General features: G+C 39.9%; 1 protein-coding gene across 4 annotated transcripts in view; it reads right to left on the reverse strand.

The window, feature by feature from the left end:
• FAM13C (family with sequence similarity 13 member C) overlaps positions 1 to 27,648 on the reverse strand; it is a 226,821-nt gene that overhangs the window by 93,544 nt on the left and 105,629 nt on the right. For all 4 annotated transcript variants that reach the window (XM_042908490.1, XM_042908493.1, XM_042908491.1 and 1 more), the window contains one exon: positions 21,347 to 21,431. In XM_042908490.1, coding sequence (XP_042764424.1) covers positions 21,347 to 21,431 — 85 coding nt within the window. The remainder of the gene's footprint in view (positions 1 to 21,346; positions 21,432 to 27,648) is intronic.

Consider the following 27,648-nt stretch of genomic DNA (forward strand, 5'->3'; position numbering starts at 1 on the left):
CACCTGCGCTCTAGAGGAAGGGCAGATAAGTGAGGAATATGAAGACACTGAGTCAGAGTGGCCAGGTGAGACTCTCTACATCAGGGGCTCTAGACAGTTATTTGAGCAACAGCCAAAACAAACTCCTTCTCAATTTTGCCCAGCAAACAACTCAGGACAATTCAAGGCTTTCTTTTATTCTTACCCCAAATAAAGAGAAAAACAAATGCTTTCTGGGTGAATAAGCAGAATCTGAAAACACTGATAATCCACTTTTCCAAAATAAACATTTATCACAATTTGGTACCGGATGACTCTTAATCAGGTTTAGAATGGCTCATGTTCTCCAGAGCTTGAAATGCAATTTGCTTTGTGCAACATCAAAGGTCTGATCCCTTGTGTGCTTTCAATTGGCTTCTTCCCTGTTGGGTTTCAGACTGGGAGCCTGGATAATGCCTCCAATGTGCCTGTGAAGCTCACTAACAGCATTCTATCAGTGGCTGAGCTGGCCAGAAGTGCATGAGATGAGGGCTGGTGAAGAGGTGGGGCCAGATGAACACCAGTGCCCAGGTCTGAAAGACAAGGTGTGTCTGACAACTCACCACAGGCAACACCCTTGCTAAGAATAATTTACCCAGAAAACACAGTTTGGCAGGAGCCTTAAAGAGTAACAGGAGTAAGAGTTACTAATCAATAAATGTTATTAATCAACAACATATGCTAACAATCACCTTCAAAGCCCACCAGGAGGTATACAGGTGCTTACCAAATCCTTTCAATAAACCATCAGGACCCAAAAAGAAATGCATTTTATTCATATTACCTGTTTCTGGACAGAATATTTTGGTAATAATGACGGGGAAGAAGAGAATTTTTAGCAAGCACCTGGGACCAGTGCATTTTTGTTGAAATGGGAAAGGTCTGAGGCATTCAGCCCTTCAGCTCAGCTGTGGCCCTAGGGTCAAAATGAACATGAGTCTCTTGGTGCTGCTTTGTAATGCCAAATGGAGGCACTTGGGCTCCTAGCCATTTTACTGAAGTGGAGGCAAGAAGAGAGCTTAGCTTCTGAAACCCACAGGGTCCTATGATGGAACTTCATAAGATCACAGATCACTCTGAATGGCTCCTTTTGAATTGCATTACAATTAAATCCATAAACCTCCATTTATATGGTGTGTGCTTCTGTGGGCACTCATGTCATTTGCTGCCTACTTAACATACCAAACCCCCTGCCCTAGATTTACCACTAGAGGAAGCAGAGAGCCACAAAGACCTAGAAGCACCAAGCTGAAAACCAACAAAAAGTCAAAAATTGGTAATTTGGTAGTGCTTCAGTTATATGTTCAAACTCATTATTTGAATTGAGAAGTGGCTTAATTAAATCAGATGGTGCATGTGTGTGGGCACTTGCACACACAGAATTATTGAGCTCCTTGCTCAGAAGAGGCCAGCACAGATTCTGAGGCAGCCATTGCTGCTATCATCTTGGGAATAGAGCCCAGGTCAGCTCTTACAGACCCTGCTCCCCAACAGGGAAAAGCTTACTGCGGTTTCTGATGCTTCTCAGTTGAGTATGTTACTTTGTCTTCTGAAGGACAGGGCTGCTTGCTATAGGGCCCCTCATGTGATGCAGTGTGATTTAAAGGAAGGGGCCTAGGAACCAGGAATTTTGGTGTGCTTATACTTTCTTGTGAAGTTCCAGGGACTTTCTGATCTCTCTCAGTGTCTTTGTTTGGCCCATCTTACAGAGCTGTGACAGGAAAGTACAAAGAGGTTGCTGCACATTGTGCCTGGAGTTAACAGTATTGTGCCGTACACTTAAAAAGTTGTTAAGAGTATATATCTATGTCAAAAAAACAGATCTTCAGGTAAAAAAAAAGTGTAGATCTCGTGTTCTTACCACAATTTAAAAAACAAAACTATTTCTTCTTTTCTTTTCTAAAAGAAATCTTATTTTCTAAAATTTCTATAATGAATAAATCTTAATTTTATAGGAGGAAAAAACAATAAAAGTTAATATTTAAAAAAAGTTTGAAAGAAAATGAGCATTCCTGAGAATGTGAGAAACAACCCCAGGGATGCCACAACAGAGAGCAAAGATTATGAGTTGGAGCCTCAGGTCTCCCATTTGTTTAGAAAGACTTCAGAAATGTTGGGCCTTTTTAAACATAGATTTTTTTTTCACTTGTAAAATGGAGAGAATGATGGTACCTGCCTCACAAGACTAAGTGAGGATGAAGATGAAATGAAATAAAACTATATATTCTACAAAATTGTTGCCATATCCACATAAACATATGTTTACTCCCTGTCCCTCTCTCTCTCTCTCTGCGCGCGTGCGCACACACACACACACACACACACACACACACACCAAACTTATGATGGTTCAATTTATGATTTTTTGATGTTACGATGGTGTGAAAGTGATAACATTCAGTAGAAACCATACTTTGAATTTTGAAATTGGATCTTCTCCTGGGATAGCTTTGTGTGGTACGATACTCTCTTGTGATGCTGGGCAGTGGCAGTGAGCCACAGCTCACAGTCAGCCATGCAGTCACAAGGGTAAACCACCAATACACTTAAAACCATTCTCTATACAGCCATTTTTGTTTCCACTTTTGGTACAGTGTTCAATAAATTACATGAGATATTCAACTTCATAAAATAGGCTTTATGTTAGATAATTTTGCTCAACTGTAGGCTAATGTAAGTGTTCTGAGAACCTATTCATGTAGGCTAGGCTAAGTTAGATTGCTTAGTAGTCTAGGTGTATTTCATGGATTTTTTTTAATGTTTTTTTTTTATTTATTTCGAGAGAGAGACAGAAAGAACAGAGTATGGTGGCGGAGACAGAGGGAGAGAAAGAATCCCAAGCAGGCTCTGCGTTGTCAGTGCAGAGCCCAACATGGGGCTCAAACTCACAAACCCTGAGATTATGACCCGAGACAAAATCCAGAGGCAGACATTTAACCTACTGAGACACCCAGGTGCCCCTCTGTGAATTTTTGATTTACAATATTTTCAGCTTACAGTGTGTTACCTGGATGCAACCCTATTATAAGTCAAAGAAAATCTGAAGATCTGTATATAGATATAGAGTAGAATATGTACAAAAGAGTACATATTTTATATAAATTAATATATTTACTATGTATTTTAAATGGATAGATAAAATTTCAACCTATAATTGTTTTTATTTTTTAATTTTGGCTTCATCTTAAGTTATGGTGGTCAAGAAATAATGAATTTGATGTGCTAGTTACTATTTTTCTTACTAATACACATTAAAATAAATTTCTAGTAAAACTAACAATATTTGCCCATGGACCTTTGTCTAGCATATTTAGTGAAACACTGAGATAAGGCATAGAAGCTGCTAAACATAGTAACCATGAGAACCATCATTTTATAGTAATTATCATCATCAGAATAAGGAACTGAATATTATCTTCTCTTATTGAACATGAATTATAATCAGAATCCCTGTGGGGTTAATAAGAGAAATGAGAACCAATATACCCCTCAACATATAGTCCCTCCTATCAGTTCTTAGTTATAAATAAGATAATCATATGTAATATTTCTGGAGTAACTCACTTATTTCTTCAAACCTGTAAGAGTTTTTACATGTATTTAATCTTCAAAACAACCACATGAGGCTGATACTAATATGATCCCCATTTTAAATTCAGTATGCGGGGTGATATAAACTATGTTAGTTCCAGGGAGGGTTTGACCAGTGTCCATGGTAGAAGACTCCACATCTCTGACCCTGGGAGCCAACGGATGTTTCCGGTGGCCCACGTATTGAGCAGTAAGGAACAAAGAAGAGAAATAATTATCATCAGTGCGTGAAGGCCAAGAGACCACTTCTGATCTTGCTGAAACCCCAGAGAGAAACAGATGTATTATAGCTGTTTAATAAATCAGTCAGATTTAAAAATATATCTACTATGAATTTTTAAGCAATTAAAAATTCAAATAAATCTCTATCTGGAACCATTTGAGATGTACTGTTGAAATATAATTGAGTAGAGAGAGGGAAGATGGCGGTGTAGTGGACGCTGGGCTCACCACGCATCCTGCTGATCACGTAGATTCCACCGACACCTGCCTAAATAACCCAGAAAACCACCAGAGGATTAGCAGAACGGAGTCTCTGGAGCCAAGCGCAGACCAGAGGCCCACAGAAGAGGGTAGGAAGGGCGGCGAGGTGGTGCACGCTCCACGGACTGGCAGGAGAGAGCTGGGGTGGAGGGGCGGCTCGCCGGCCAAGCAGAGCCCCTGAGTCTGGCTGGCATAAGCGGAGGGGCCTGACGGACTGTGTTTGGACAGCAAGCACAACTTAGTGTCTGGGAGGTCATAAGTTAACAGCTCTGCTCAGAAAGCGGGAAGGCTGGAGGACAAAGGGAGGGAGAGCTGCTGAGCCCCCGGACAACAGAGCTCAGTTTGGTGGGGAACAACGGTGCTTGGCAGCGCCATCTCCCCCGCCCATCCCCCAGCCAAAATCCCAAAGGGAACCAGTTCCTGCCAGGGAACTTGCTCGCTCTGCGCAAACACCCAACTCTGTGCTTCTGCGGAGCCAAACCTCCGGCAGCGGATCTGACTCCCTCCCGCTACCACAGGGCCCCTCCTGAAGTGGATCACCTAAGGAGAAGTGAGCTAAGCCTGCCCCTCCTGCCCCCGTGCACCTTGCCTACCCACCCCAGCTAATACGCCAGATCCCCAGCACCACAAGCCTGGCAGTGTGCAAGTAGCCCAGACGGGCCACACCACCCCACAGTGAATCCCGCCCCTAGGAGAGGGGAAGAGAAGGCACACACCAGTCTGACTGTGGCCCCAGCGGTGGGCTGGGGGCAGACATCAGGTCGGACTGCGGCCCCGCCCACCAACTCCAGTTATACACCACAGCACAGGGGAAGTGCCCTGCAGGTCCTCACCACTCCAGGGACTATCCAAAATGACCAAACGGAAGAATTCCCCTCAGAAGAATCTCCAGGAAAGAACAACAGCTAATGAACTGATCAAAAAGGATTTAAATAATATAACAGAAAGGGAATTTAGAATAATAGTCATAAAATTAATCGCTGGGCTTGAAAACAGTATAGAGGACAGCAGAGAATCTCTTGCTACAGAGATCAAGGGACTAAGGAACAGCGACAAGGAGCTGAAAAGCACTTTAAAAGAAATGCAAAATAAAATGGAAACGATGACAGCTCGGATTGAAGAGGCAGAGGAGAGAATAGGTGAACTAGAAGATAAAGTTATGGAAAAAGAGGAAGCTGAGAGAAAGAGAGATAAAAAAATCAAGGAGTATGAGGGGAAAATTAGAGAACTAAGTGATACACTAAAAAGAAATAATATACGCATAATTGGTATCCCAGAGGAGGAAGAGAGAGGGAAAGGTGCTGAAGGGGTACTTGAAGAAATAATAGCTGAGAACTTCCCTGAACTGGGGAAGGAAAAAGGCATTGAAATCCAAGAGGCACAGAGAACTCCCTTCAGACGTAACTTGAATCGATTTTCTGCACGACATATCATAGTGAAACTGGCAAAATACAAGGATAAAGAGAAAATTCTGAAAGCAGCGAGGGATAAACATGCCCTCACATACAAAGGGAGACCTATAAGACTCATGACTGATCTCTCTTTGAAACTTGGCAGGCCGGAAAGGATTGGCACGATATCTTCAGTGTGCTAAACAGAAAAAACATGCAGCCGAGAATCCTTTATCCAGCAAGTGTGTCATTTAGAATAGAAGGAGAGATAAAGGTCTTCCCAAACAAACAAAAACTGAAGGAATTTGTCACCACGAAACCAGCCCTACAAGAGATCCTAAGGGGGATCCTGTGAGACAAAGTACCAGAGACATCACTACAAGCATAAAACATACAGACATCACAATGACTCTAAACCCGTATCTTTCTATAATAACACTGAATGTAAATGGATTAAATGCGCCAACCAAAAGACATAGGGCATCAGAATGGATAAAAAAACAAGACCCATCTATTTGCTGTCTACAAGAGACTCATTTTAGATCTGAGGACACCTTTAGATTGAAAGTGAGGGGATGGAGAACTATTTATCATGCTACTGGAAGCCAAAAGAAAGCTGGAGTAGCCATACTTATATCAGACAAACTAGCCTTTCAATTAAGGGCTGTAACAAGAGATGAAGAAGGGCATTATATAATAATTACAGGGTCTATCTATCAGGAAAGGCTAACAATTATAAATGTCTATGCGCCGAATACCAGAGCCCCCAAATATATAAAACAATTACTCATAAACATAAGCAACCTTATTGATAAGAATGTGGTAATTGCAGGGGAGTTTAACACCCCACTTACAGAAATGGATAGATCATCTAGACACACGGTCAATAAAGAAACAAGGGCCCTGAATGACACATTGGATCAGATGGACTTGACAGATATATTTAGAACTCTGCATCCCAAAGCAACACAATATACTTTCTTCTCGAGTGCACATGGAACATTCTCCAAGATAGATCATATACTGGGTCACAAAACAGCCCTTCATAAGTTTACAAGAATTGAAATTATACCATGCATACTTTCAGACCACAATGCTATGAAGCTTGAAATCAACCACAGGAAAAAGTCTGGAAAACCTCCAAAAGCATGGAGGTTAAAGAACACCCTACTAACAAATGAGTGGGTCAACCAGGCAATTAGAGAAGAAATTAACAAATATATGGAAACAAATGAAAATGAAAATACAACAATCTAAACGCTTTGGGACGCAGCGAAGGCAGTCCTGAGAGGAAAATACATTGCAATCCAGGCCTATCTCAAGAAACAAGAAAAATCCCAAATACAAAATCTAACAGCACACCTAAAGGAAATAGAAGCAGAACAGCAAAGGCAGCCTAAACCCAGCAGAAGAAGAGAAATCATAAAGATCAGAGCAGAAATAAACAATATAGAATCTAAAAAAACCGTAGAGCAGATCAACGAAACCAAGAGTTGGTTTTTTGAAAAAATAAACAAAATTGACAAACCTCTAGACAGGCTTCTCAAAAAGAAAAGGGAGATGACCCAAATAGATAAAATCATGAATGAAAATGGAATTATTACAACCAATCCCTCAGAGATACAAGCAATTATCAGGGAATACTATGAAAAATTATATGCCAACAAACTGGACAACCTGGAAGAAATGGACAAGTTCCTAAACACCCACATGCTTCCAAAACTCAATCAGGAGGAAATAGAAAGCTTGAACAGACCCATCACCAGCGAAGAAATTGAATCGGTTATCAAAAATCTCCCAACAAATAAGAGTCCAGGACAAGATGGCTTCCCAGGGGAGTTCTACCAGATGTTGAAAGCAGAGATAATACCTATCCTTCTCAAGCTATTCCAAGAAATAGAAAGGGAAGGAAAACTTCCAGACTCATTCTATGAAGCCAGTATTACTTTGATTCCTAAACCAGACAGAGACCCAGTAAAAAAAGAGAACTACAGGCCAATATCCCTGATGAATATGGATGCAAAAATTCTCAATAAGATACTGGCAAATCGAATTCAACAGCATATAAAAAGAATTATTCACCATGATCAAGTGGGATTCATTCCTGGGATGCAGGGCTGGTTCAACATTCGCAAATCAATCAACGTGATATATCACATTAACAAAAAAAAAAGAGAAGAACCATATGATCCTGTCAATCGATGCAGAAAAGGCCTTTGACAAAATTCAGCACCCTTTCTTAATAAAAACCCTTGAAAAAGTCGGGATAGAAAGAACATACTTAAAGATCATAAAAGCCATTTATGAAAAGCCCACAGCTAACATCATCCTCAACGGGGAAAAACTGAGAGCTTTTTCCCTGAGATCAGGAACACGACAAGGATGCCCACTCTCACTGCTGTTGTTTAACATAGTGCTGGAAGTTCTAGCATCAGCAATCAGACAACAAAAGGAAATCAAAGGCATCCAAATTGGCAAAGATGAAGTCAAGCTTTCGCTTTTTGCAGATGACATGATATTATACATGGAAAATCCAATAGACTCCACCAAAAGTCTGCTAGAACTGATACATGAATTCAGCAAAGTTGCAGGATACAAAATCAATGTACAGAAATCAGTTGCATTCTTATACACTAACAATGAAGCAACAGAAAGACAAATAAAGAAACTGATCCCATTCACAATTGCACCAAGAAGCATAAAACACCTAGGAATAAACCTAACCAAAGATGTAAAAGATCTGTATGCTGAAAACTATAGAAAGCTTATGAAGGTAATTGAAGAAGATATAAAGAAATGGAAAGACATTCCGTGCTCATGGATTGGAAGAATAAATATTGTCAAAATGTCAATACTACCCAGAGCTATCTACACATTCAATGCAATCCCAATCAAAATTGCACCAGCATTCTTCTCGAAACTAGAAGAAGCCATCCTAAAATTCATATGGAACCACAAAAGGCCCCGAATAGCCAAAGTAATTTTGAAGAAGAAGACCAAAGCAGGAGGCATCACAATCCCAGACTTTAGCCTCTACTACAAAGCTGTCATCATCAAGACAGCATGGTATTGGCACAAAAACAGACACATAGACCAATGGAATAGAATAGAAACCCCAGAACTAGACCCACAAACGTATGGCCAACTCATCTTTGACAAAGCAGGAAAGAACATCCAATGGAAAAAAGACAGTCTCTTTAACAAATGGTGCTGGGAGAACTGGACAGCAACATGCAGAAGGTTGCAACTAGACCACTTTCTCACACCATTCACAAAAATAAACTCAAAATGGATAAAGGACCTGAATGTGGGACAGGAAACCATCAAAACACTAGAGGAGAAAGCAGGAAAAGACCTCTCTGACCTCAGCCGTAGCTATCTCTTACTCGACACATCCCCAAAGGCAAGGGAATTAAAAGCAAAAGTGAATTACTGGGACCTTATAAAGGTAAAAAGCTTCTGCACAGCAAAGGAAACAACCAACAAAACTAAAAGGCAACCAACGGAATGGGAAAAGATAATTTCAAATGACATATCGGACAAAGGGCTAGTATCCAAAATCTATAAAGAGCTCACCAAACTCCACACCTGAAAAACAACCCAGTGAAGAAATGGGTACAAAACATGAATAGACACTTGTCTAAAGAAGACATCCAGATGGCCAACAGTCACATGAAAAGATGTTCAACATCGGTCCTTATCAGGGAAATACAAATCAAAACCACACTCAGATATCACTTCACGCCAGTCAGAGTGTCCAAAATGAGCAAATCAGGAGACTATAGATGCTGGCAAGGATGTGGAGAAACGGGAACCCTCTTGCACTGTTGGTGGGAATGCAAATTGGTGCAGCCGCTCTGGAAAGCAGTGTGGAGGTTCCTCAGGAAATTAAAAATAGACCTACCCTATGATCCAGCAATAGCACTGCTAGGAATTTATCCAAGGGATACAGGAGTACTGACGCATAGGGGCACTTGTACCCCAATGTTTATAGCAGCACTCTCAACAATAGCCAAATTATGGAAAGAGCCTAAATGTCCATCAACTGATGAATGGATAAAGAAATTGTGGTTTATATACACAATGGAATACTACATGGCAATGAGAAAGAATGAAATATGGCCTTTTGTAGCAACGTGGATGGAACTGGAGAGTGTGATGCTAAGTGAAATAAGCCATACAGAGAAAGACAGATACCATATGGTTTCACTCTTATGTGGATCCTGAGAAACTTAACAGAAACCCATGGGGGAGGGGAAGGAAAAAAAAAGAGGTAGAGTGGGAGAAAGCCAAAGCATAAGAGACTGTTAAAAACTGAGAACAAACTGAGGTTGATGGGGGGTGGGAGGGAGGGGAGGGTGGGTGATGGGTATTGAGGAGGGCACCTTTTGGGATGAGCACTGGGTGTTGTATGGAAACCAATTTGACAATAAATTTCATATATTAAAAAAAAAGAAATATAATTGAGTAATAAATTAGCCATAGTCTTGTGGATTTGTTAATTTGCACTCTTGGGTTTAGCCTTCATGGTGGGCTTTTATAGGTAGCATTGAGGTATATTCCAAAATGCCAAATGTCAGCCTTTATTGGTTTTAAAAGCTAGATAAGCCAAAAGTATGTCCATAATTCTAACAAGGTACAAGCATTAGAGTTCTCAGCCAGCCTCTCCAAAACAACTGAAGGATACACAGTGGGTTCAGTTTTAGGTATGTTGAATTTTAGCACCTGAAGGCACTTAGCAGGTTAGCTATGGGGTTACAACAGAAAGTACATGGGTAATCTTGAAGTCATCCCAGTAACTAAATCTGGGGACACAGGTGAGATTGCTTGCTCAGAGACTACCTACCAAGAGGTGAGCAGCAGTATCTCCAAGGCTAGATTGGGTGGGGGTAAGCATAAGGACAGATGGAAGAGAGATTCCTCATTGGTAATGCTGGCTGAGTCACCAAATGGGGTGTGGGTGGCATTCCAAGGAGGCTTCTTAGTGCCAGTCTGTGGACAACCACCAGAAACATCAGTGAGGTAGAAGGGTGTGAAATTTGTCACTGTGAAAGCAGGGCTGGGCCTTATGGAAGGCACTCTGCAGTTCTAAGAGCCACTTTGCCATCATGGTTAAAAGCACAGGATTTTAAAAAAAGCACAGAGGTTAAAAATGTTTGTTAATATTTTATTATTTATTTTTGAGAGAGGCAGAGCATGAGTAGGGGAGGGGCAAAGAGAGAGGGAAACACAGAACTGAAGCAGCTCCAGGCTCTGAGCTCTCAGCACAGAGCCCAATATGGGGCAGAACTCACAAACCGCGAGATCATAACCTGAGCTGAAGTCGGTTCATGACTGGAGCTGAAGTTGGACGCTTAACCAACTGAGCCACCTGGGCGCCCCTCACAGAGGATTTTTCATAAGCTCAGAAACACCTAGATTGTTGCCCCAGTTTTGTCATGTATGTGACCTGGGACACATTATTCATTCTTTACATTCCCAGTTTTCCCATCTATATAATGGGAATTCATTCATTCAGCAAATGTTTATTAGCCATCTACTGCATGCCAGAGCCCTGTTTCAGGGAAGGATGACAAAACAGTATCTACCTCATAAATTGTTGGAGAATTGAAAAGAAGACAAGGAATCTCAAGTGCTTAAGACAGTGCCCCAGGGGAGGGGATATAACCCATCAATAAATGTTACTTGCTGTTGTTTTGTATTTATGGTGGTATCTTTTACCTAGTTAAGAAACTTGGTAGAAGAGTTGGCTGGGGGAAAGGAAGATAAATTCAGTTCTAGATACCCTGAGTTAACAGGCAGTTTTGGCCATCCAGTGCCGGTGCCCAGGAGGCCCTGGATATGTGTAGGTATGGAGCTCAGGAGACAGAGTCCAGCTGGGTTTGATCTCAGCATGTACTTCCCCAAATCTGTCATCTGCAGGAGGAGGCAGAGCCGTCTGCCTCATTTTCATTTTGAAGGAGTCAATGTACTGATTACAATTAAAATGAATGGCTAATAGGTGAGGGCATTGGGTTAGCTGAATAATGAAAAATCCCAAATTTCTCCCTAAAACCCAGAAAACTACATGGATCAAGAAGCCTCAGCTCAGATCTAAACATTTTCCTTTCATCTGCATTTTTAAATACTATCTTCTAATTAAACTTCCATCAGTAAATACAGAACCACGTTTTAGGTTTTTGAGTAGTTTTGTTTTTCTTTTTGGTATTTTTTTTTACTGCATGATTATTGTAAGGTCAAGTACATTATTTAAGTAAGCTCTACACCCAATGTGGGGCTTGAACTCATGACCTTGAAATCAAGAGTTGCATGCTCTACTGACTGAGCCAGCCAGGCACCCTTGTGAATAGTTCTTAAGTTAAATTTAACTTCATACCTCTTGTTTCCTAGAAAATTATAAGAGGACGATTTCAGAATATTTTTTTCTTGAGTTGTGATTATATCTAACATAAGCAATACTTTTACCAAGGAAACATAACATATATAAATCATAGAAATACCCAAATACATAAATCTTCAGGGTATATTGTCACTGACTATTTTACAAGTCCAATCATAACTTATATGCAGTTTCATAATAGACAATAAGGAAGATGTGATATATACAATGGAATATTACTCAGCAATCAAAAAGAATGAAATCTTGCCATTTTCAATGACATGGATGGAACTACAGTGTATGTACTATGCTAAGTGAAATAAGTCAGAAAAAGACAAATATCATATGAATTCATTTATATGTGCAATTTAAGAAACAAAACAGATGAATATAGGGGAAGGGAAGGAAAAATAAGATAGAAACAGAGAGGGAGACAATCCTTAAGAGACTCTTAAATACCAAGAACAAACTGAGGGTTGCTGGAGGGATATTGGGTGTGGGCATGAGCTAAGTGAGTGATGGGTATTGAGGAGGGCACTTGTTGGGATGAGCACTCGGTGTTATATATAAGTGATAAATCACTAAATTCTACTCCCGAAATCATTACTACACTATATATTAACTAACTTGGATTTAAATTTTTAAAAAGCCTTGGAATGACATAAAATTAAAATAAAATAAAATAAAATAAAATAAAATAAAATAAAATAAAATAAAATAAAATAGTTCTTTTCTAGTATTTTTATGGTCTCAATGGTAAGAATAAGGAATAAATGACTTCTAGTTAGAAAACAAAACAAAACAAAACAAAACAAAACAGTATCCACAAAGGCTCAACCAAAGGAATCACATTGCCATTTGGCTAACATGTTGTTTATCCTATATACTATTATGCTAACCTTTTAGTATCATTTGGGGAAAAGAAAACAGTTTGAAATCACCCAAATTTTCAGAATAATAATGTTCAATAAATTTAAGTGTCCAGACAAAATTAAGTATCTTAAATACATTTTAATTCCATACCATAACTAGCTTAGCAAAATAAGGTCACAAAGTAAAAGAAAAGAGGCAGTAAAGACAACTAGAATGAATAGAGACAGAGGAAGACAAAGTGGCAAGGTCATGGCTGAGAAAGAGAAGCAGCCAGAAAGCTGTGGGAAAAAAAAAAAAGAAGAATAGAAACAAAGTGATAGCATGGTGGTGGGGATGGGTGAGAAGGAAGGAGAGGCAAGTGACAAAGGTTGAGTTTATACCCAGGAAACATGGAGTGAACATAAGCTTCTAGTCCATGAAAGACTGAGGTCTTCAGACATTAATGACTTCTAACCTAAATCAAAGTAAATTCTACCCATGGGCTATAGTAACATGACCTATGCTGAGGACAGATGTGAGATCTCCAGATCCTGTCACAATGAGAAAGGGAAGAAATCCATTTTTTGCATTGTTTTAGAGTAGAACATTTGAAGTGGGAATAATTAATATTTTTGGAGGCAGTTTCTACACAGGACCAAACCAAATGTCCAACTTGGTAAGGAAAGAAGCAAATCTTCTAGACAAATCTACCAGGTGGCTAAATGAAGCTTTGTACCTTATTCTCTGATTATCCAAGACTTATTCTTTTGCCTATATGCATACTACCAAAGAACAGTTGAGAAATTAACAAGGGAAATGGCCAAGGCCAATGAACAACTTTTTCCCTCCCCGTGTCACAAAAGTGGAGCCAAATGCTCAGATTACAGAGCTCTGCTTGAACTGTGGAACCAGGGAAAGAGCAAGCATCTATCACTATCCACAATAATGTCCAAGATTTGGAAGCACCCTCTTGATATATAGAGAAAGCTGGATACTGTGTTCTGGTTATTTTTCAGGCTAAAAGACTCTCCAGGTCCTCTAGTCAACTCCTGCACAATTGACCGCCTCAGTGGTACAGCGGAAAAAAATTCTATTAAGATAACAAGCAATCTTTGTTAGCATTCACATTCATAAGCAGATGTACTTTGCAAAGCAGAAGGAAAATTGAATATACAAAGCAAACAGGAAGGCTATCAAAGGAAATTCTAATCTTCAACTGGGGTCTGTATCTTTATGAGCCTCATCCAATGTTAGTTAGGAAAATTTGGTCAGAGAAGTTAGTCCCAAAGCTCCACATAGAGCCACAAAAAAGTATGATCCTCATGGAACTGGAAGAGACAGTAAAGGTTGTTCACGCTGAGCTTGGGGATGGTAGGGTTGGGGCATCCAGAACAGTGTTAGACACCAAGTATCTGGGCATGATATATGGGTAACTATGTGAAAGAGAAAGGGGGTATATGAAAACTCTCTGTACTGTCTGCTCAATTTTCTATAAACCTAACACTTCTTAAAAAATTAATTTAAAAAAACACGACTATAAATCTACAAGTTAAAAGCCTGGACTCTCGAGTCAGAGCCCCAAACTTGGTCTGACACTATACTTGATCTTAGCCAAAAGTCTGAGATGCCACTTGCACACAATTATTATGTCCTTGGCCAGGTAAGGCTCTCCTAAGTCAGAGTCCTCATTTATAAAGAGTTATAGCAAGGACAAATGTTACCACAGTCCTTGACCTGCCTTAAAAACTGAATTTAAAAATCTTGTTAAAAATAATCACCTAGCAGTTTAGGCTATAGGACTGTTTTTTTTTCCCTTTCCCTATAAAGCAGTTACAGAAACAGACTCAGAGAATATACTGTCATCTATGAATTTTGAAATCATTAAAAAAAACTTTCTTTGAAAAACAAGGGGCTAATGTGAAGCCCCCTATTTCAGACACTATGAAGATGGTAATAAAAGTACCAGGGAAAAATCACTAACAGTAAAGATAATTTCCAGCCAAGTTATGTCATAGGTTTAGCACAGGATAGGTTTATGGTAACAAATGTAGTTTCAACTTTAATAGGAGGTAATTATTCAACCATCAGCTCTGTAGATTATTGCTGTTATAAATACTTTTTGCTGAAGAGAATTAGTGTAATGTCAATCATATGCAATGTTCTAGAGGGAACCTAGGAAATGAACAGTACTAATGGCATTTCAACACCTTGAAAGTAGCTAGAATTATGAGAGTAGATAAAGACAAGGGTAAACATTATCAATTGGAAAAAAGGCAACATAAGCTCTGATGACAGCAAGAATTCCCAGGTTTTTAAAAAATTATAGCTGACATTTATTGACCATTTACTAAGAGGGATGTGCTAAGTGCCTCATATGTATTATGCTACAATAGTTTCACAATAATCTAAGAAGTAAATACTATTCTTTTTTCCCATATTAAAGAAAAGGAAGCTGATGCATAGAGAGAACAAATCACTTGTCCAAGATCACCCAACCTGCTCATCAAGTTCTGCAAAGAATTATGTTTCCAAACAAGGTAGAGCCAATGAACATAATTTATTTGGGCTTTCAAGAAGTGCATGGCATGGTTTTTAAATGAGAAATTGTTTAAAAACAAAACCAAATGGTGATTGAGCTAAATGTTTTGCAGTGGATTACAAAATCCACTTAACAATATGCACCAAAGAACAGAGATGAATTAGTATCTTTATGATGGAAATATCAGTACTAATCCTTGCAAATGGATCCTGGGTTAACCTTATTTTACATTTCAAAAATGACATAGAAGAGATAGTAGCATTGCGAGTCTGAATTTGCAGATGATATTGATATTTTTCAAAGAATAAAATGCTAAGCTACTACAAAAGCAGCTCGCAAAGCATGAGGAAGCTCAACAGTGACAGACGACCTTCAATGTGGGCCAGTAGGCAATGCAGCTGGAGAAAACTAATCCATGTACTCTTAATAATAAGCACTAAACTATTAGTTTGGTAGGGAATGGAATTTTGGGAGCTCTAATGGAATACAGTTCTATGACAAAAAGGCCAAGAAAAGAACATGCATCTCTAGGAAGAGTTTCGAAAACAATATAACAAGCATAATATTTTGTAATTAATAAAACACCCCCATGCCCATATTTTTTAGATATTAATTCATTTTTTGTTGAGATCATTGTAGCTTCACATGTAGTTACAAGAAATAATAGAAGGATCCCTTGTCCATGTTGCCAATTTCCCCTAATGGTATCATATCTACAAATAAAATTCTATTTGACTCCATCTGGAATACATTATGCAGGTCAGGTAAATGCATATTAAGAAAGGTACAGGGTTCTAGAGATGGTTTAGATCATAGAACCTGAAATAAATATGTGAAGAGGGGTTATAACAGGTTATTCAACTATAAATCTAGGTCCCTTCAGGTTGACAAAACAAACTCAGGAGTGGATAAAGAAAATATGACTTTCATAACACATTAATAGAGTATATAGGTTGGCTATGGGCTTAATTTCAAATTCTAGAATATTAGAACCATGGGGACTTAATATTTAGACTGGATAGCTAATAGTATAGTGTGAAGCACTAAACTATGGAGTCTGACTGGGAAACCCTCCCTTCCTCCCATTTCCTCCCAACCTCTACCACTCAGTAGCTGTGGGACCTTCAGCAAGTTACACTAACTCTCCAAGCTTATTTCCTCATCTTCCATCTGGGGATAATAATGGCACCTACCTCATTCAGGACTGTGAACATAAAACAGGGAAACCCATGTAACAATGTCTGACACAAATGAAAATGTCATTGTTAGTGCTGTTAATAATACTGATGGCATGCATTTAAAAGCTTTTAAAAGGGTGTTTCTAAATCTTGGCACTATTGACATCTTGGACCAGATAATTCTTTATTGGGGTGGTGGGGTGGACATTGGGGGTTCCTTACATTGCAGGATGTTCAGAAGCATCCTTGGCCTCTACTCATTAAATGTGGCACTCACCTTCAAGCTGCGATACTGAAAATGTCCCTAGATAATGCCAAATATCCCCAAGGTAGGGAGAGAGGAAGGTAGAGAGATGAAAAAAAAAAAAAAAATCAACCCTGACTGAAAACCACTACTTTAAAGAAACTGAAAAGATGAAGTACTACTTTCTACAGTGGTAGCCATTTCTTAATGTTAAAGCAACAGGTGGTACATACTGAAAATATAAAAAGGTTCAGGAAGGACTTAGAAATAATACATATACATACACATTGACCCATAATAAACAAAGTTTCTAAAGAATATTTGGAATTCTGTGCACTTACAAGGTTGAAGTAATGGACCCCCTCTTACCAACTTTCAAACAGTGTCTGGACTACTGCCAGATAGGATGAAACACCAAGTTATGTAGATGCCCCACCTAGTGGGATACTTGAGATGTCCCCTTTTCCAGAAGGCCAATTATAAACTCCACCTGCAGCAAGAACGCATTGCATGGTACTCTCTAGAGAAGCTCTGGAGTACTGTGCTCTAGAAAGTGTTCCTAAATCTACCTGCCCCTCAGAATTATGAGGGGGAGATTTTCAAACATGGAGATTTTTCAGGCTTCAACCTACATTAAAATTTTTCCTTTTAAGATAGAGAGCTCAGACATCTGGAAGTGTAATAATCACTCCCAAGTAATTGGGAACTTCTGGTCAAGTGGACAGTGTCTTGAAATGTGAGAGAGAAGGCCAGGTCCTCTTTAACTCTGCCCCATCCTAACTTCAACATCAGGAAAAGACCTACAAACCATGAAGAATTCTTTATGGGAATAATTATAGCCTGTATTAGTTTTTTGTAATAATCAACATTAGGAACAAGGCTCTTACCCAAATAGTTAGATTTGAAAATCAAGATTTTACAGTAAAAGAATTAATTAGAAACTGCTGTGGCATTATTATTTCTAGTAATAAGTCTTTAGTTATCACTGGTGACAGCTTTTGCCACAAACTCCAAACTATTCAATCACCTGTGGTCACACAGAACAGGGGTTACTATGCTTAGTCATGTGGAACAAACAGTCCTTCTGCAAACTTAGAAAATGACAAGCAGTTGAAAAGAAATTTTCATTCCATTTTCTGTTCAACAACACCAGAATAGATCCTTACTAATGCAACAGAGGAAGCATTTGCTTCAACTGTAAGAGGCTATTGATGTAGTTCGGATTTTTGAGCCTAAGTGCTTTCGGGGTTTCCATATCAAATTAGGCAATTTGCAACCTACAAGTAGGGTGACTAGTTGTCACAGATTGCCTAGGACTAAGAATTCCAAGCATGTGTGACTTTTAATGATAAAACTGGGACATTCCTGGGCAAATTGGACATTCCATGACAATTGGTTACCCTATGTACAGTCTTGAAGTTATCTACCAGGTGTCATTTTTTTCTAAGGGCCTCTATATCCACACCCCTCAAATCTGTCCCTGTCCCTTGTCCATGTCCCATCCCACCCTTTTCTAGCCTGAGGACTTGGGTGCTCAAGCACCTTCCTCCTTCTGAAGTAAATGACTGAGCCAACTGGTCACTGACCCTGAGTTGTAAGTCCATGTTGTCCATGAAACTGAGGTGAAGCAGAGTCAAAGAGAACCTGAGAGAACCTGGTCTTCTCTCTCATAATTCAAGACACTTAAATAATGGTTCCCACCATTTGGGAGTGTTTATGAAATATAAATATTACAAGACTTCTACCCCAGACTGTCTAAAGATAAGGACTAAGAATCCTTGCAGAAGCTTGCAAAGCTTCCTGGTAATTGTGATGTGCAGGAAGTCTCACAAACACTATTTAGAACACAGTGCTCCTCCAGGGGTACCATGAAATGTGTTTTTGCTGCAAGTGCAGTTCATAATTGCATTGCCAGAGTGGAGACACATTTCAGGTATTTTACTAGGTAGGACTGATCTTTGCAATACATAAACCCAAGTTAAAACCCAATACTTTGATCTCAAGATGTAGAGAGTATAATGCTTTGCTAAGATCATCATTTCAAATGCCTACTGAAAAAGTTTTACTTTACTGGTCAGGTCCTAATTGAGTCTAAAGAAAGCTTGAAACCTATTTATGTCATACCAATTTATATTTATAAATGTTTGCTTTTAATAGTGAACTGGTAGCATATTATGTCCAGAAATTCCTGTAAAAATCACCCCTTGGGCTTTGTCTTTGTTATAGCAATTATTGATATCAAAAATAAGTAATTGAATATTTATATACATGTAAGGCTCAGGGCTAGATGTTATACTTTGGGAAAGGACAAAATTTTAAATTACTATATTCCTTTATAGACTTATGGCCATTTGTACTATTATGTGATCACACTCTCAAAAGAGATTTATACACACATAAAAACTAGCTTCGAGATGTTCAAAGATCACTCTAGAAATCCCTTCACAGGGCCTAAGACTCTAAATGAGCAAACATTTCTTCCTTCTGAGTGACACATGGAATAGAAATATAGGACCTTCCTATAAACACTTATCTTGGAAGCCAATGAGACTAAACGATCCCATAAATTAATCTGTGAAAACCTAGTCTAAATGCTTGCCAATTTGGCAATATTCCTGCCAAATGAAGAGACTTTTTAGGTTCCTAAAAACATCTAGCAGGTGGTTTCCAGATTGTGTCAAAGGGTTATTGGAAAATTAGAGAAGAAAGGTGTCAAATAAATATTACAAGTTTCAATATAAGGGCTGGAGCTTCTTCACTTTCCCCATATCAAGTTTCATGCAGTCATTTTAGCTAAATGAGACTCCTTATTCACAAAGACTACAAAGGTGAAAAACATCAAGATGGGTTTTTGAAAACTTGTGAGAAATCTTGACTAGTACACACATAGTGAAAACGTCTCTTTTTCATAGACTCTCTTGGAAGGGCTCTGGAACATCTCAGATTCACCTACATTTTGGAAAATTCAGTACCCAACCTACAAGTCTCCTTTGTAAGGAACCTTCTGACCATTTCTGCCATTTAACACTTAACATGAAATGTATTGATGGTTCCTTTGTATGGGCAATTCCTACATGAACTCAGTATGTATTTCCATTACACAAGGAGTGTTAATAAAGTTGTCCAAATCCTGTCCATCCAGGATGAGAAAATGCAAAACTACTCCTGATCTTTGGAGAATATAAGACAATACATGCACTTAAAAGTCATCATGTAAAATTAAAAAAATATATATATCCATATCCAACATGCAAATATTGTACAATTCTGCCAGATACTTGTGTAGCTACACAAAACATCAAATAACTCAAAAGTTAATTTATATCTGGCTTAAGATTTCTTTATGTGTTTTGTATGTGGTTTGTTGGGGTTGGTAGAAGAAGAAGAGTGTGTCTAATAATCTGACTTAAACCTCTAATTAGATCGACATTGGGCTCTGCCCATTTTACTTGCCTCCCATCCAAACACAATGGCCAACAGAACAAGGGTAGCTCACCAGACAATAATGACACCCAACTAGCCACCTGCATCCATGAGGAAATAATTTATCACTTAACAGCAGGTTTGCACCTGGCCTCAGTGTCCTTACTGTGAAGTGTATTATTTCACAGGTTTGTTTAAAGATTTAATATAAAATATACAAAGTACTTAGGACAGTGTCTGGATCACAAAAGTCTTCAATAACAGTAGCTACCATTAATAGCTTTATTATTGGCCACTATTATTAATATGCTTAGTTGTTAATATTCTTAATAAACACTAGAAGTTTTGCCTACTTAGACCATATGGATCTGTTTTAAACAGTAATGTTTTAAATGAACTATTAATAATCATACTGAAACACTCTACCTTCTTAAATCTCTTCCTTCAATTCTTGAAACTAAAGGGCATCTCATGAAGCAAGCTCACTTAAGCCAATTTTACCACCTATCTAGAAACCAGTTTACAAACCCCTGATCTATTTGTGTTACAAAAGATAAGCTGTGCTCTCATTTCTACTCATATAAATTAGTGTTTCTTTTCTATCTAAATCTTTCAGGGAGCATTAGTTTGCCTTCTGCTTACTAGTCAATCTACCATTCCTGGGATTAAAACCAGAGAAATTATCAGACAAATGAGAAACAATTTTGAGACTTTTCAACACAGACGTTAATGCTAAAAAAAAATTGAGACAAAAAAAGACAATATAGGATCAGAATGAGCTACACCACTCACCTCCACTTTCCTATGTTGATGAATCATCTTACAAGCAGGTAATAGAAGAAAGGAAGTAGTAATGTTAAAACTATCCCATCACTGAATACCTCAAAAATACCATGACAATCGACAGTACAGATTATCTACATGCAGTGATAGAAAATAAGCACACTACTTGTTTGTCACAGGAGGCCAATCAGGCATTCATTAGGACCAGGAGTAGTGGTGGATGTTTTTCACCTGACACCTATTTATGCATAGTCTGATGCTTGGCCCCCAGCTGGAGAGAATTCTCTGTATCAGAACACACCTTAATTCTTCCTGCACCGTCTCAGCTCCCCCACTGCACCTCTTCAGCTTTTCTGTTGCACCAGGCATGGTTTCCCACAAGAGGCCAGGTTTAGGAGAAAGCAGCAAGAGCCTGAACTATCCTGATGGTACATGTGAGGACATTCCCCCACCTCAGCCTCTTACCTGCAACATCTGCGCCTTCTGCAAGCACACTCTGGGTCGACACTGGGTCTGGGTCCTTGAGTCCATGCACCTGAGCAGCTTCTTCCTGGTTTGTCAAAAATGCAGAGCACAGATCAGTTTCTAGGGCTTGGAGCTTGAGCAAGGAATTCTGCCAGCAAAAGCAGAACATCAGGCTAGCTAAGTAACTGCCTAATACACAACAGTAAGTCCGCAGTTCCTGCAGAACACCTTCCTCCAGCGCCTGGCAGGAGGAGGATCTCAACCACAGCTGCTTCAGGCAGAGCTGATTGTACCAGAATCAGGTACACATTATTCCACATGCAACCTCAGTTTCTGCCTCATTTCAATCCTAGCGTATTTGGCTTTATATGTCACACACGGGACTGGTGATTTCGTCAGCAAGAGACGCTGCACCAAGAGAACCAATCTGAGACGGTATCTGCTTCCCGGGTGCTTGAGGCTTTACGCTTTGCAAGTGTTTCATTCATTGTGCTGACATCAGGAGCAAGTGATATTAGGCCCCTCCCAGGCTACCATTCATAAAAGCCAGCATCCCTTAACCTCTGAACACTGCAGCAGACTGCAGTGCATAAAGAGTTACTGCTGCAGAGACTGCCTAGCATCTGGGAGCTGCTTCTGGGCTCCCTGATCTACATCTGTATGTGTGTGTGTGTGTGTGGGGGGGGGTGTATGCATGCATGTGTGTGTGTGTGTGTGTGTGTGTGTGTCTTCTGAAGTTGTTCTTCTCACATGGAATGGCTATCACTGCCTTTATCAGGAGCAGAGTGGAAGAAGCAAGGCAGAGGGCTCTGGTCACTGAGTGTGACCCAGCCACTGAGGGAGAAGCAATTTCTGAGCTCCCAGAACAACCCTACCCCACCCCCTTCATTTCCCATTTTAAATTTCTCTCATGGTTCTTAATAAGAATAGAGTCATACAGACTGATGCATGTATCCTGCCATGATGCAGATACCCAGCAAATTAATTCCCCTGACCAGGTGAAAGTGAGTCACGCCTGAGGCCTTGGCCAGGAGCCACTCCCCTGCAACAGGAAAGCTCTGCAGGCCTCAGCAGCTCCTCCACCCACAGAGCTCCTGGCAGGGGTGGCTACCTGCAGTGGAGCCAGTGATCCTGTGCCTACTATGACTCTCCCATACACACACACACACTCTATTGACAGTCTACTCCCCATACACCTTCATACCCAACCATCACACCCTACTCCATACACATACCCCCATTCCTATCCCACACATACTCTCACACCCTACCTCATATATACCTTCACCTCCTGTTCTCCACACCCTCATGTCCAACCCCCTACCTTCGCACTACTTTGCACATACAATGTAACCCACAAATAACCACATATAAACTCTCGTTCCTACCCTTCACACTCATCCCTTATATCCCCTACTACACACACACACACACACACACACACACACACATGCACACGGAAGCACCCTACCTTACACCCTACATACACCCTCATACTCAACTCCCACTCTCACATCTATTCAGTACACACACACACCTACCCCCATATACACCCTTATACCTTACCTCACATAAGCACCTACCCCCAACATCTCCTCACACTGAACTCCTCCCCTTATACAATACCCACTCCCACACCCATACCCTCATCCATGCTGTTTATGTGAGCAAATATGAGCCCAAAGCAGTGTTTTCAAAGTTGTTCACTGTTAAGTGGGCTCCAGATACCTCCTGTGCTGTGCTCAGAGATGAAGGTACAAACCTCCTTTGTGCTCAGGGGTTGCTGATTGAGACCACACAGTTCAGATGAGACATCTACCTGAGACCAGATCACTTTTTTACTGCTCTCTCCTCCTTTCTGGGATGCTCTCCCAGAAGCTGAGTGTGGAAGTCAGAGCCTGAGGTTACTGACAGGAGGTATAGAGGAATAAGGACACCAAGTTTCTGAAAAGAATTCCAACCATCTGGGAAGCAAAAAGAATAATTCCAGGCAAGCTTCCTACTGAAGGACCTTGGAAATGAGCACAACCTTTAAAAAAGAGCAAAACTATTCTGAAGATTAAGAAATGACACCATGAGAAGGTAAAGTGGTACAGCTGCTATAGAAAACAGAATAACATTTCCTCAAAAAATTAAAAAAGGACTACCATATGATCCAGCAATTCTGCGACTGTGTATATACCCTAAAAGGATTGAGAGCAGGGACTCAAACAGATATTTGTATACCTATATTCATAGCAATATTTACAATAGACAAGAGGTATATTATGGGATGAATTGTGTCTCCCCCAAATTTATATGTTGAAGACCTAACCCCAATGTAACTGTATTTGGAGATTTTAAGGGTAAAATGAGGTATAAGGGTGTAGTCCAAATTCAATATGATTGGTATAATTATAATTACAGAGAGAAAGAGACACCAGGGATGCACACACAGAGGAAAGCCCACGTGAGAAGGTGGCTATTTGCCAGCCAAGGAGAAAGTCTTCAGGAGAAACCCAACTCTGCCAGCACCTTGACATTCAGCCTCCAGAACTGTGAGAAAATAAACGTTTGTTGTTTCAGCCACCCAGTCTTTTTTTTAATGGCAACTTTAACAGAGTATTGGCAGACTAATACAAGGTAGAACCAACACAAGCGTCCATTGACAGATGAATTGATAAAATGTGATATACATACAATGGAGTATTATTTAGCCTTGAAAAGGAAGAAAATTCTGACACATGTTACAACAAACATGAAGCCTGATGACATTTTGCTAAGTGAAATAAGACATTCACAAAAGGACAATATCTAGGGTAATAAAATTAATAGAAATAGAAAATGGTGGTTGCCAGGGGTTGGTGGTGAGGGAAAGGAGGTTAGGTTTAATGGGTACAAAATCTCAGATAGGAAAGATGAATAAAGTTCTGGAGATGGATGGTGGTGATAGTTTCACAACAATGTGAGTGTACTTAATACCAATGAACTGTATGTTTGAAAATGGTTAAAGTAGTAAATGTTATATATATATATTACTATAATTTAAAAAGTAAAAGTGAAGAGAAAGAAAGAAGAAAGAAATAAAGGTAAGAGAAAGAAAGAAAGAAAGAAAGAAAGAAAGAAAGAAAGAGAAATTCCTCCCCTCCATTTAGAGGGAGGATGTAGAACCAGCAGCTTCTTGCAGATTCCATGTTTTCTTGTATATTCTACAAAGCAGAGGAGGACATGTCAGCTCTGCTACATCCTATTCATCTGACTTTGGGCAAGCATCTGGGCTATTCTAAACCTTGGTTTCTTCATCTGTAAAAAAAAGGCAATAATAACACTAACAATGACAGCTGTTGTAAGAATTAAATGGAAGAACACATGAAATGCACTTTGCACAGCACCAGCATATAGTAAACACTCAAGGACTGAACACTGGGTTTATTATGAATTATCTCTACACCCCAGAGGCTGCTGGGTAGAGCTCTTGTCATGTGCAAGGCCAAACTCTATACCAATTCTAAGGCCTTGACTCATAACTTCATCTCCCAGGGCCCGACTGTCTGCATCTGCCTATAAAGGTCCTGAGACTGGATGACTTCTAAGTTCCTTTCCAGCTTTATTTTTTATTTTTTTTTAATGTTTATTTATTTTGGAGAGAGAGAGTGCATGTGAATGGGGAGAGACAGAGAGAGAGAGGGAAACACAGAATCTGAAGCAGGCTTCAGGCTGTGAGCTATCAGCACAGAGCCCAACATGGGGCTCGAACCCATGAACTGTGAAATCATGACCTGAGCCCAAGTCGGATACTTAACCAAGACTGAGCCACCCAGGTGCCCTCCTTTCCAACTTTAAATGAAAGGAAAGCAAACATGCATATACTGAGGATGGTGCACAGAATGTCACAAAGTAGGTGCTTAGACAATGTTTCTGGAACTGAATAAAGTGTAAATAGCAAAGAATTTCAATGCATAGGACTATCAGCTCACATTCACATTCAAAGGCCACTGAACTCCCACAGGGAGTGAGATATGATGCTGAGACCCAATTGTGGCTAGAAGTGGTAACTGGGTTGTCATCCATCTTCCTCTCCCACTTCCTCCCTTGTACTCATACTGAAGCAAAATCAAAACTTGCTTGATTAAGTTTGCCAAAGGAGATCCATCTGCTTGGCTGATTTATTCCTTTCTGAGAAACCAGATAAGTGTAAGATTAAAGGAATGGAGGAGAAAACAAGTGACAAATGAAACAGGAGAGAGAAGATGAAGGTCTCAATGGACAAGTAGAAGGGGAAAAAATAAGCTGCTATAACTGAGAATAAGAAAGCAGAATGGAAGAAACTATGCAGACCAGCTGTCATCAACTATATCCCTTCCCCACCCCCAAACTGACCCTTTACCTGAAGATGACCTGCTGCTCCCCAATATAAGAACAGAAAGTGGGAACTTGGACACCATGTGTGGAACAGGTCCATAAAGGAATACCTGTCCTGATGACTAGGAAACCCAGGACAGGGATGAGAGTGGGGACTTTACCTGTGAACAATCTATGCCACTGTCACATGTCCTTCCAGTGGGCAACAGAAGACATCTGGCCAGCCATCAGGGCTGAGTCCCACAGAGCCACCCTTGAGAAGGCCCATGGACAACTCAAACTGCACAAACAAGGGTCATACTTCTACATAAATGTCACAGCACACATGCAGCTCCTAAGCTCTAGCAGCTTTAAATGCACAGAGAGATGCACTAGGCTCTGGTGAGACTGATATCAGACCCTTCCTAATGAGGCTTCCTCTCTACTGGGGAGACAGCCATAAAACAAGGAAACAAATCAAACAATAATGTCAGTTTCTACTGTCATAGGGTGATGGAGGAAAGAAACCATAAGCCCAAGGAAAGAGTAAACACCTATTTCACTCTGATTATCCTTGACTTTGTGATCTTTAATGTAGGAACATGCTTTTGCTCTACAGAAAAATTAAGGGCAGTAAATTCCCAGTGTCTTTGTGCTACCTCAATGAAACCCTTCTCTAACTAGGACCCCCACCCTCTGTGAAGCTGCCCCCAGCCCATCCCTCAGGGGTGGGCTGCTAGCACTTTTCCATGTTTATATTCCAAGTCTGCGTGAATGGGTCTCTAGGATCTGCAGGAAAATTGAACAAAGGCTGATGGATCCTCTAAAGAAAAATGACTACCTCTCTTTTCCACCTCTTGCATCTGGGTATGAAAAAAAACAAAGACAAGTCAGTGAAACCTAGGTGTGGCTTTCTAAAAGCTAATTTCTCTCTTTTACATAATGGAAAACATGCTACTTGTTTTAGAAAATACTATACTCACTTTTCTCTCCTATGCAATTACCAAATCTCTCTTTAGTTTGGTTGGAATGGAGAACACCCACACAGGCTGGATAGTTAAATACTATTTTAAGGTGCCTTTGTCTGCAATTCACCAGTGGCAGAGTAGGGACAGCTTACTTTTAATTTCTGTGAAGAGATTTAGTTGTCCTCTCACATCCCTTTATCTAAGAACTGTATACAGATTCTCCATAGTGATGTGAAGATCGAACTGGAAATTTGCTAAAAGTTGGGGATACAACTGGGTCTCTGAACATCCTCAGTTCTACTTACCACTATTCTTCCATGATTTTAATGTTTTCTATGCATATTTCCTCAATTACCCACCTCCCTAACACACACACATACACACATAGGCACACACATAATATCCCCTCTTTGCATTTGCTTCCTGACCCCACCTCCCCAGGCCTGATTTAGCTATAGTTGCTTCACAGTCAAATTTCTATAAATTTCTTGAGCCAGTTTTGATTACCTTACCTAAGTAGAGCCCCTCAATTTCTCTGTTAGCATCTCATTTATTTTCTTTCTAATACTTGATATAATATGTAAATTCATTCATTTCCTTACTTGTTTATTGGCTCTTTCTAGCTCCAAATGGGCTGGCAATATGCTTCCATTTTTCACTACCATACCTAGCACAATGAGTATCACAGGAGACAACCAATAAAAACACTGCCATTGCATATTAATTTTGATTTCCTGGACTCTTTAGGCCCTTCTGAGTACCAATTTCAAGCTGCCCTGTTGCCCTGGTCCAGAAAATTTAAAATCATTACAAATCACTAGGGAATTTACTGAAGATGTGCATTCACTCAGGGACTACCCCAGAGATTCAGATTCTGTGGTCCAGGACAGGGTCATTTAGATACAGGAGGTCCAAGATCTATACTTTAAAGATATAGTTCCTATTCCCTCAGGATTTGGCTCACTCTAAATGCTGTCTTACTTGCCTGAGTCCCTGTCCCTGGGACAATAGCTT

The sequence above is a fragment of the Panthera leo genome, chromosome D2 (genome assembly GCF_018350215.1).
Source record: "Panthera leo isolate Ple1 chromosome D2, P.leo_Ple1_pat1.1, whole genome shotgun sequence".
In the NCBI taxonomy this organism is placed as follows: Eukaryota; Metazoa; Chordata; class Mammalia; order Carnivora; family Felidae; genus Panthera; species Panthera leo.